At 37.8% G+C, this 11,500-nt stretch overlaps 1 protein-coding gene across 1 annotated transcript; it reads left to right on the top strand.

The window, feature by feature from the left end:
* Nucleotides 1–262: 262 nt before the first annotated feature.
* On the top strand, nucleotides 263–1,222 carry LOC145056418 (uncharacterized). Its single transcript, XM_079004198.1, has one exon. The coding sequence runs from the start codon at nucleotides 263–265 to the stop codon at nucleotides 1,220–1,222; it is 960 nt and encodes a 319-aa protein (XP_078860324.1).
* Nucleotides 1,223–11,500: the final 10,278 nt, after the last annotated feature.

Raw genomic sequence — 11,500 nt, forward strand, 5'->3', positions numbered from 1 at the left:
AGAACTGAAATCCGGGCTCATCTACTTACTCCCAACCTTTAGAGGCCTGGAAAATGAAGATCCTCACAAGTTTCTAACTGAATTCCATGTTGTATGTGTGGGCGTGAAACCACGCAATGTCACAGAGGATCAAATCAAGATTAGGGCATTCCCCTCTGCGGTGCAAGATGCAGCAAAAGATTGGCTTTATGACCTCCCACCGGGGACGATTACTACTTGGGTAGATCTTGCACGATTATTTTTAGATAAATACTTTCCCAGGATGAAAGCTTCAGCCCTACGGAGGGAAATCATTGGAATCAGGCAACATAAAAGAGAGGCTTTTCACACATATTGGGAGAGATTCAAGAAACTTTGCGCCCGTTGTCCAAAGCACGGAATCACCAAGTACCAACTCCTCCAATATTTCATTGAAGGAATGACTGCAATGGAAAGAAGGCTTCTTAATGCTTCAAGTGGCGAATCTTTACCCGACAAGACTCCAACCAAAATCTGCAACTTAATCAAGAACATGGCTGAAGATTCTAAGCATTCAATCCATGATGAAGAATGGTACACGGATGCACCCCGAGGTATAAAGGAAGTGAAAACTCCTCAAATTAAAGCTCAATTGTCCGAGCGTACAAAATTTGTAATGATGTTGGCTAAAGACAGGGGTGTGCAGCCCACTCCCCGCCCTTGCAGTATTTGTACTCAAGTGGGGCATCCAACTGACATGTGCCCTCAACTTCAAGATGAGGATTATGAAGAAGCAAAAGCCATGGGAGGATATTCCAGGTCAAACCAAAGGGGATTTGAGCAGCCACAGAATGGCCAAAGATGGAACAACAATCAAGGTTGGGGAGGAAATCAACAGGGATGTTATCAACCAAGTCAGCCACATCAATACCAAGAAAGACCAACTTTTCCACCACCAAAGTTTCAGCCAAGGCAGCCACAACACCCTCCTCAACAAGAGGGTTCATCAAGTATGTCCTTAGAGGACATAGTGAAGAGTTTGGCCACTAGCACCCAAACTTTCCAACAAGATACAAAAGCAAGCATAAAGAACTTAGAGCAACAAGTTTCACAACTTGCAATTTCTGTAATCAAACTAGAATCTCAAGGAAAGTTGCCCGCCCAAACTGAAACGAACCCAAGGCACAACGTGTGTGCCATCACTTTGAGAGGCGGAAAGAGCTACGATGGTCCAAAAGTGTCGGTTGATCAAGAAGAAGAATAAATAGTGGTCGAAGAGGCAACCAAAGAAGAGAAGAAGGAAGATAAAACAACCAAAGGGAAGCCCTTCGTGACTCATTCTAAAGCCACACCTGCTCCATTTCTCGAACGATTAAAGAGCACGAAGAAAGAACGGGAGGAGAGTGAGATTATGCCAATGTTCTAGAAAGTTCACATTAACATCCCACTCCTCGAGGCCATCAAGAAGGTACCTAGATTTGCAAGGTTCCTTAAGGATCTTTGTGTATCTAAAAAGAAATTGAAAGGAAACCAAATTGTAAAGGTTGGGGAAAATGTATCTGCGGTTTTGCAAAAGAGAATGCCCCCAAAGTGCAATGATCCCGATGTCTTTACCGTGCCATACAAATTGGGGAATCTTTATGTACCTCGAGCCATGCTCGATCTAGGTGCATCCATAAATGTCCTACCATATTCTATTTTTTAATCAATTGGTGTAGGAACATTGAGCAAAACCGGTGTGATCATCCAACTTGCCAACCGGTCTTTGGTACATCCACAAGGTGTATTGGAGGACGTGTTACTGCAAGTTGATGAATTTGTTTTACCGGCCGATTTTTATGTCTTAGATATGGGAGATGATGACTCTCTAAGTTCAAGTTCCATACTTTTGGGTAGACCTTTTGTTAAAACTTCTAAAACAAAAATTGATGTCTACACGGAACTTTAAGTATGGAATTTGATGGTGAAGTTATGAACTTCAATGTTCATGAAATAAAAAAGGATCCTTCAGATGTTCAATCTGTCAATCTTGTGAATTTGATCCAACCCTCAACTAAAAAGGGTTTAAACTTGTCTAAGAACGAATTTCTAGAGTTCGTTTTGTCACGAAAATTAGACAGGAACAAAGCCAAAGAGATTGCAAAGGGGTTCGATATGAATAATGAGGTGCTGAAGATTTTGGAGTTTATTGATAACAAGAAGCATATGAGGATTGATGATATGGAACCCAAGCCACCTACTACCAAAGCCAAATTTCTTCCACCGGTGGAACAAGCACAAGATTTAGGAGCAAAAACTCCACCAGACCCTCTAAAGAATATATACATGTCGAGAAGGAGAGCACTCAACCAGTCATCGACTCAAATAAACTATCGAATAAGGAAAAGAAAGAGTTGATAACCCTGCTGAATAAATTCCAAAAAAGGATTGAGTGGAAAATCTCTGATATTAAGGGTTTAAGTCCTTTTTGGTTTGTGTGCAAAAAGAAAGCCAAAGGAAGGTTGAAGGTTCCGTTGAAGGAGGTGGCGAGAAGGTTGATGTGTTGGAAAGGACCACATACTTAGAATGAAGCATATCCGGGGGCCACGTCGAGCCAATGACTTAAAACAAGGGCAGCTAACCAGGAGGCAACCAGTCATCGACTCAAATAAACTATCGAATAAGGAAAAGAAAGAGTTGATAACCCTGCTGAATAAATTCCAAAAAAGGATTGAGTGGAAAATCTCCGATATTAAGGGTTTAAGTCCTTTTTGGTTTGTGTGCAAAAAGAAAGCCAAAGGAAGGTTGAAGGTTCCATTGAAGGAGGTGGCGAGAAGGTTGATGTGTTGGAAAGGACCACATACTTAGAATGAAGCATATTCGGGGGCCACGTCGAGCCAATGACTTAAAACAAGGGCAGCTAACCAGGAGGCAACCCGAGGGTATTTTTGTCTATTTCTTTAAAACCATTTCAATTTCTTTGAAGTTTTTGTTTTTTTTAATGTTTCAAATGCATTTAAGCATGTTTTTTTTAAATCACCAAACGAACCCCGGGATGCAAAACCTTTTCATTTGAATGAGAGGGGATTTTTGGGTTCAAAAAACGAGGGAAGTGGAAAACAGAGGGGTACACGGCCCGTATTCATTTTTTTGCCTTATATTGAACACGGGTCGTGTTCAAGCGAGGCAAACATTTTCGCAGTCAGAGGGGTACACGACCCATGTTCATTTTTGCCTTATACTGAACACGGGTCGTGTTCAACCATTTTCAGAATTTTAAACCCCCAACACAGGTCGTGTGATTTTACATTAAAAGAACACGGGTCGTGTTCGTGCTACAGAACAAATGTGTTTGAAGTCTAAAAGTCGGTTTTTATCACCCCATTCACCCTTAACTCACCCCCAAAACAATTTTACTCTTCCAAGAACCCCTAGGTCCGAAATTTTCACAATTTGTTTGGTGCTTTTGGGCTTGATACTTTATGTAGGCAAGCTTGGGGAGGTTGAAGAGGATGTTCTCACCACCAACTGCAAGGCTCCAAGAACGATTCGGTAAATTCTTTCCATATCTTTAATCGTTCATATTTTGCTTTAAAATTCAATATGTGTGCACTTGTGACTGTTTTAGACTCTTACCCAACTTGAATACCATCCCCTACCACATTCTGATGATTAAATAGGTTGTTCCGCCCTCTCCAAGCATCGGGGACGATGCTTATCTTTAAGCTTGGGGAGGGGTAGAGTTGTACATTAGGTGCATTTTCATGTTCATATCCATATTCATGCATGCATTTTCAAAAAAAAAACTTACGAGATGATGACACTCTTTACATACGATAGCTCCATGAAGTGGGAAAACAAGAAATCAAATGAAAAACAAAATGCCCAAAGCGACCGGATAGTTACCGGAAGTGTAGAATGAACTGTCATAACTAGGGGACCCAAACACCGTAATTCGAGACCCCAACCTTAGATAATAAAAAAATGTCATACTGAAAAGTTTTTGTGGGCGGTAATAACAACTTTAGGATGATTTGCTTCTGAATGTTTAAAAAGAATCTTTATCGGTAACTCTGGACCCACAAAACATGGACCTATTTGTTAATACACGTTACCCTCGAGGTAACAGAGAGCTTAAGTATCAGTTCCACACAGTCAAGAAAGAAGAATGGGTACAACTATCATATCTAGTACCCAATTCAAAAAAAATCCAAGCACTTAATTCGAAGAAACTTTCAGAAATTTAAAAGTTGATTGAAGAATTCAAAGCTCAGAATGAAGATACAAATCCAAGTTCAATAAAATCCAAAGCCATCTCAATGTCAAATCTGGCGAATGAAGAACTATGTGATATGATACTTGTGGCTCTCGAAATATTGAAAGCATAGGAGCTGGGCCCCTTCGGGTCACTGTTTCAGCGAAAGCTGATTTGTCGTGACGGGTTCTTAAGGATGCGTCGATTCTGATTCTTGACCATCTAGTCTTAAGGACATGAGATCCGAACTGTGTTATTTTCGCTCATAAAGCTACTTAAGGTATGAAGTTTAAATAAAACTATGATTGGATTATTGGGTTACACCGCTTAGGGTCTTCCTCACTTTGGGAGTTTGTGATATGTGGAAGGTAGCAGGATGGTCGCCTAGGTATTAATTATTGGAGCCCCATTGATGTAGAGTCTGATCGTATATGTCCATATTTATAAAAATAAATAAAAATATTACTTGTGTTCTTAAATTTTTCTTTGGTTTATTTTTTTTCCTTAAGTATCTTTTGTACATATGTTTCTTTTTCATGTTTTTCATTGCATGCATTCATTCTTAGCCTTTAGGATCTTTCTGCCCCCTTTTGTTCTATGTTTCTTTTTGCCATCTACAAATCATCCTGTTTCGTTTGATTCTTGTTCTTTCTTGAGGACAAGAAAGGTCTAAGCTTGGGGAGATTTGTTGGGTGCAATTTGTGCACCTTGTTGCACACATTTTAGTCCCTTTTCATGCATCTATTTAGCACAATTGTTCTTCCTTTTTTCTTGCATTTCATCATATTCATGTTAGTCTCTAGAACAAACATATTTGCACACTTTCATGTCTTTTTCAGGTAAACCGAAGCTTGGAATGCGCTTTGGGAGGTGCCGGGAAGCATTGGTGAAGATTTCGGGATGATCAGGCTAAGAACGAAAACTTGGAAAAATCAAGTTTGGATTCAGAGTCAGAGGGGTACACGGGCCATGTTGGATTTACACTGCAAAATCAACATGGGCCATGCTGACCAAAATGGGAGTTGTTGACCATGCTGAACACGGGTCGTGTCAGTTTAGTGCAAATCAACACAGGCCGTGTTGGTGCTGAACACGGGCTGTGTCAGTTTAGCCTATTTTAACACGGGCCGTGTTCGACCCAAAAACCAACTTTATGCAGTTTTTCGTATCTGTCATATTACAGGTTGAGGGCCATTTTTACACACACAGAACATATTATAGCACATTTTGAGAGGGGATTTCGAAGGTTATTGCAAGGGATTGATCAGTAATCATTTGAAAACATTATTTCTAGTATTTATAAGTTGTAATTGCATATTATTTCCATCTTTTATTCTTGTGATCTTGTTCTAGCCATGTGTGGCTAGAACCCTAGTTTCTCCAATTTCATGTTTTGACTTCTTGGTAGTGACTTCAATCATATGACATGATGTTTGTTCTTAATTTCTATCTAATGAATTTGATTTAGCTTCAATCGAATGTTTGATTCTATTTGTGGTTCTTATTGGCCATTTGAGTTAGGGTTAGGGCATTCAAGTTATCTCTTTTACAAAATCCGTAATTGTTTTGTGAAATTCAATAAGTAACAAGCATTAAATTGATCTCTATTGAATGAATTTAGTGTAAATCTTATTCATACACTTTTACACTCCCGAGCTTATGAGGAGTATTGGGTGTTGTTGGGAACATTCACATAAAGCTTCATGTAGTTTTTTAAATCTAATTCTAAGAGCTTGTTTAGATTAGGTTAGTAAGGTTAGGGCAAAGAGCTTGTTTTGGTTAATTAATGTTGTGAATGGGAAGTGTTAGAGCTTATTAACACTTTCAAGTACCAACTTAGATAGAACTGAATGAATATTGTGTCATCTTTGAATCACATTGCTAAGTTATCATACATGAAGTTGGAGTCCTTACAAATTCTGCATTTAATTCACTCATTTAGCTGATTACTTGTGTTTTTAATTGTTTGTTTCAATCATTGCATTCTAAACCCCCTCCCTTTTTACTGTTGGTGAACATAGTACCTTGTGCAAAGAGGTATAGACCGATTATCCTGTGTCTCTGTGGATCTACCCTGTTTGCCTTCTACTACCTTTTAGTGCAATATGGTGGGATTCTTAAAGAGTATATTGTACCCCTTTATTTGTTGGGTTTGACACACCTAACAAACTTTATTATGAAGAAGTATTCACCTGATGAGAAGAGCGCGATAACTTAGGAACAGTTTGTTGAGAAGTTCAAGGCAGAGTATGTTCCACCAGTAGAAAGGGAGCGACTCGCTTAAGAATATCTATCACTAAAACAAACCACTAAATCGGTGACTAAGATCACCAAGATGTTCGACGAGAGCCTTGTTTTGCCCATAATATGCTTCATTGGAGCAAGTGAAAATGTCTTGACAGTTAAGTATGCTCAAGACTGGTATCAGAGAGTTATTTTCGAACAATCAATACAAGACCTTAACAAAAAGTCAAGAGCATGCCAGGAGAAGGGAAATTGAGTTGGAAACTCAATGAAAGGAAAACTGGCAAGATCCAGCTCCATCTCAGCCGACAGCTAAGAGATTCAAGCATGATGATTCAAAGTCTAGAGAACAGAGAAGACCTTGTTGGTAAAAGTGTGGGAAATTGCAAGAGTGAGTTTTTCGTGATGTGATATGTTATAAGTGCGGAAAAGAGGGATATTTTAGCCAAGACTATAAACAAGAAGCACATAGAGTATGTATCTATTTCCACTACAATCAGATGGGTCACATCAGGGCCAACTTTCCTCTTCTGAACCCATCAGGCGTATTAGAAGCTCTAGAACATGCAACGTTATGGATAACCGATGGAAAGCAGGGCAGAGTTGAAGCCCCAAGAGCCAAAGGGTGAGCCTTTCAACTCATGATGGAGGAAGCAAGGGAAGAACCCCATTTCGTAGCTGGTTGTTCTTTTACTCAAGGAAAAGCCCCAACATGAATATGATCGCATCAGAGAGATTAATAAGGTTTTTAGACTTTAGCTAGAATCGTAAGTAAAAAATGTATAATGATGAAGTTATAATAAAGATGGAATATTAACTCTATGTTATTACTAGTATCAGTTGGTACCTTTCAAAACAACATTGTGCTTGTCATGATCTTATACTATGTTGGTTGTACTGTGAGAAGATCACTTGTATTGGACACAAGTAAGTAGTACTTTGATTGGAATATCAAAGGTAATTGGATATGACAAACATTAGTTTCTTCAAAGTCAAAGGAAGCTACCAATTGAATAGATAAATCCATCTCGGGCTTTGATCAGTGATAAGTAGTGACAAATACTGAGTCGAACCCAAGTGGGGTGAATCGATCAATAAGACAAAAGTGCGAAGAGAAGTTTGACTTCTGATCTCTACGTCAAGGACCAGGAGGTTGCAACACAAGTAAATAGAATTTTTTCATTTAGGATTAATTATTTAGGGTAAAAGAAAAAGGAAGTCTTCTGCTAAGATTACCCATAAGCTATGAGCTTCTTGCTTCATAAGGAAAGGTTGGTCTTTCCTCCCAAGAATCAGATAGGATTTAGGAATTTACCAAATTCCTGGCTGCGGATAAGACAGCGAAGAGAACGTGATAGGTTCGTAACCTCAAGGATATGAGATTTATCTTGGCTACATAGAAGCTACTAGACAAGAATTCCAGTATGTCGCATATTTCACCAATAGAAAAAGTTAAAGACCCAGCTGTGGAGATACCTCATTGGTGTAGAGGATGAAAAGATCTGTTTTGATCAAGGAAGGGTAATGACAAAAATGGTCAAGCATAGAAACCCAATCGTTGGCTAATATTACGAATGAATCATGAGGGTATAGAAACAAAATTCGCGAGTAATAATAATACCTTGTTATAGGTGAAGTAGTTAGAGCCCTGCGAGAAGGTTAATGGTGACTTAATATTCATGACAATCTAGTAGGTTGGGAAATAAGCAAGTCTTATAATGAGTTTGTCACCAATATTAGAGTATTGTTTCCAGAATTTTCAAGTCAGTAAAACCCATTGTAGTAGTTTTGGTTAAACTTCAGGATAATGGAACCCCTAAACTAAGTAAAGAAACCAATGTAGTCTAGGTTCATGTGTATTCTATAGGATACAACAATCTTCTTTTGGAAAATAATTCTGAAAAGTAGATTCCATTAGGATATTGTAAATAAAGTTCCTTAATTAATCGCTTTATATCAAGTCGATTGTGTTCCTAGTCAAAAGAACAATTCAACATTTTACGTCTGAAGGTGTCCATTCTTCATAAAAAAAATAAACTCAGAAAGTCCAAACCCACGTGTTACCGGTTTTGGAAGACTTTGTGAGGAGCTCAAAAGTACGTCAAATGTGGAAAATGAAGTTCTACAATAAATGTAGATGTCACAATGTTAACTAGATCATGATTTGATCTCGATAACTCCAATATGATAACGTCTAAGAGTGCTAGGAGCAGGATTTCATGTACGAATCTTTGTAAGTGGGGGAGAGTTGTAACACCCCATTTTTACTACTTCTATAGATTATAATAGTAAGCAATTATTATAAAATACAAAGTAGAGATATTAATTTTGATCCAAAATAATCATAATAAATATTTAGAAAACGTCAATATGATTTCCAAAGATATATAGAATGTGTAAATCCAACTTCATATGAAGAAGTTATGTTTCTTCAAAGTTTTGGGATTAAACCGACACAGCTCAACGCATCATAAAAATTGAATATTAGATAGGTTGCTTATTAGCCTAAGAAATCTCAATGAAATTCATAGTAGTTTTAAAACCAAGAGCGTACATATAGAGATAGCCCAAATCTGAATTCAAATGAGTAAGTTATGATTTTTAGAAGTTTTAGTATAGCAGTATGCGACACATAAACCGAAATCATGATTGGTCGATTGTTAGGAAAAACAATATAAACGAGATTCGAAGAACTCATCGATATGATTTTGTTGATATAAAGACAGTTGAGAATGGAATTTGTATGAATAAGTTATTATTTTTATAAAGACTTTAACAGTCTAAGTCTGTTAAAAATATAACTTTAAAAATAAAGTGAGAGTTAACGAATGGAGTCTAAACGAAAGTTGTAGATCTCATCAATAACTATGTATGGATAGGGATGAGAATTTGACCCGAAAACCCGAACCGAACCGAAAACCGAACCGGACCGAACCGAATTAGACCCGAATAAGCAATTCGATTCGGTTTTTGGGTATCTATATATGGCTTATTCGGTTTTTGGGTTATTCGGTTCGGGTTACCCGAATAAGGGCTTATTCGGTCCAAAAGGACCGAACCAAATATGAAAAGTCACATTTTTTTCCTAACATGATTGCTTATTCGATCTTCTTTTCTATCAATCGTTACCCAACAAAACCCACGTAATACACCAAAAAAATCAACGCAATCGAATTCGATCATTCGTATTACACCAAATCGACGAGTCGACAACATTACTCTTTGATCGATTGAGGTTTTTATCATCCTTGCGACATTACTCTTTGATCGACAGTTGCGGCTACTGCCCTTGCGACTTACGATAACCTGGACTCATTGATTGATCATCACCGGTTCAAAGTTCAAACTTCAAAGTCCATTCACGATAAGAAAAAAAGTCGGCCCTTGCATTTGGAAAAAATAATCGTCTCATCATCGTTGTTTTCTAGTTTCTACTATGATCAAAATCCATTCAAGTCATACAAAATAAAATATATATATATATATATATATATATATATATATATATATATAATCACATTGTAAATGTTATTCGGTTTATTCGTGTTATTTGGCTCCTTAATCATCTTCTACATGTTATTTGGGTTATTCGGGTCAGAACCGAACCGAACCGAATAATACCCGAACCGAACCGAACCCGTATTGCTTATTTGGTTCGGTTTTCGGTTCATACAATTACCCTTATTCGGTTTTCGGTTAATTCGGGTTCGGGTCGGTTCGGTTCGGTTCCGACCCGAATAACATCCCTATGTATGGATACCAAATTCTTCAAAAACAGAGCTCGTACGGAAAATATATGATTTAAAAAAAAACTACAAAATACGCGTGAGCACTCTGACAGGAGGTGCAACACGCACTGACAAGACACCCAAATCTCACCACGTGTCACGTTTTCATATGAGCCACATCACCTAGCCAACCACGTGTACAGCACACATGTTGGAATGTTGCCTATAAATAGCTTTCAAACCTCTCATTCTTCCTCACATCATTTCTAAACTTACTCTCTAGTTCTTATGCACCAAAATAGGTTTTTTCTTCGGAATTTTGGAGTATTTTAGTTTAGAGAAGCTCTGGAGGATTAGAGGGCTCGAGAATTAGAAGCTCTCGGGTTAGAGTCCTATCAACATAAATCCCGGTTTTTGCTAGAAACCTATATAAGTGCTGATATGCTTACTAAGCTTTTAGGATAGCTTATTTTTGTAATTATGATAATTATTAGGAACCTATAATGGTTGGATTCGTCAATAACTCCAAGTTATAATATTGATTGATTTCCTTATGAGAGATGTGTCTAGAATGTTCATGTTGACTTGGTTGTTGGATTTCAGAAAGGTTATATGTCGAAATACTCCTAACTCCCAACTATTTTCCCTGAATGATCCTTATTTTATAGAACTCTCATTATTCATTGGAATTAGTGAAATGTCTAACCTTACAGTACCAGGTTCCCATAGGGACTAATAAGTATAGTATTACATGTTAATACTCTTTAGGCGCGGTAACCACCAATAGGATCGCCTAGAAAGCTGTTAATCTTCTGGGAAACTTTCTAGGTGAGTTATCTCACAATACTATGTATTACAATACATGTCCATGTATGTTATGATAGCGAAGTAATAAAATAGAGCTTATAGAATAGTCTTTATGTAGAGTAGAAAGTATAATTACGTCTGTACTAGTAGCATCTAAAGTAGATTCTCTATGTGCATAATTTTTGTAATTAGAGAATTAGCTAGGAGATGATGGTGGAATGGTTAAAGAGGTTGGGAGCCTATAGGCCCATGTGTGAACGAAATGGCATATAGGTCGTAAGTACACATAGACTCATGTTATCAAAAAGGCGTATATGCTGTAAATACGCGTATTATTGGCAGATCATGAGACATTCTATGTATGCATGTATATGTACTATGGTATATGGTCTTTTGGGGAACTCACTAAGCCTAGAGCTTTCCTAGTTGTTTATAAATGCTTAGAAGTGACTTCATCCATTCGTGAGAAGGGCAAGGTTTGACTGTAGACACGTGCATTCACAACATGTTTCCGCATAATGTTAATTAC

This window comes from Lactuca serriola, chromosome 1 (assembly GCF_051521515.1).
Source record: "Lactuca serriola cultivar US96UC23 chromosome 1, Lser_US96UC23_V15, whole genome shotgun sequence".
Taxonomy (NCBI): Eukaryota; Viridiplantae; Streptophyta; class Magnoliopsida; order Asterales; family Asteraceae; genus Lactuca; species Lactuca serriola.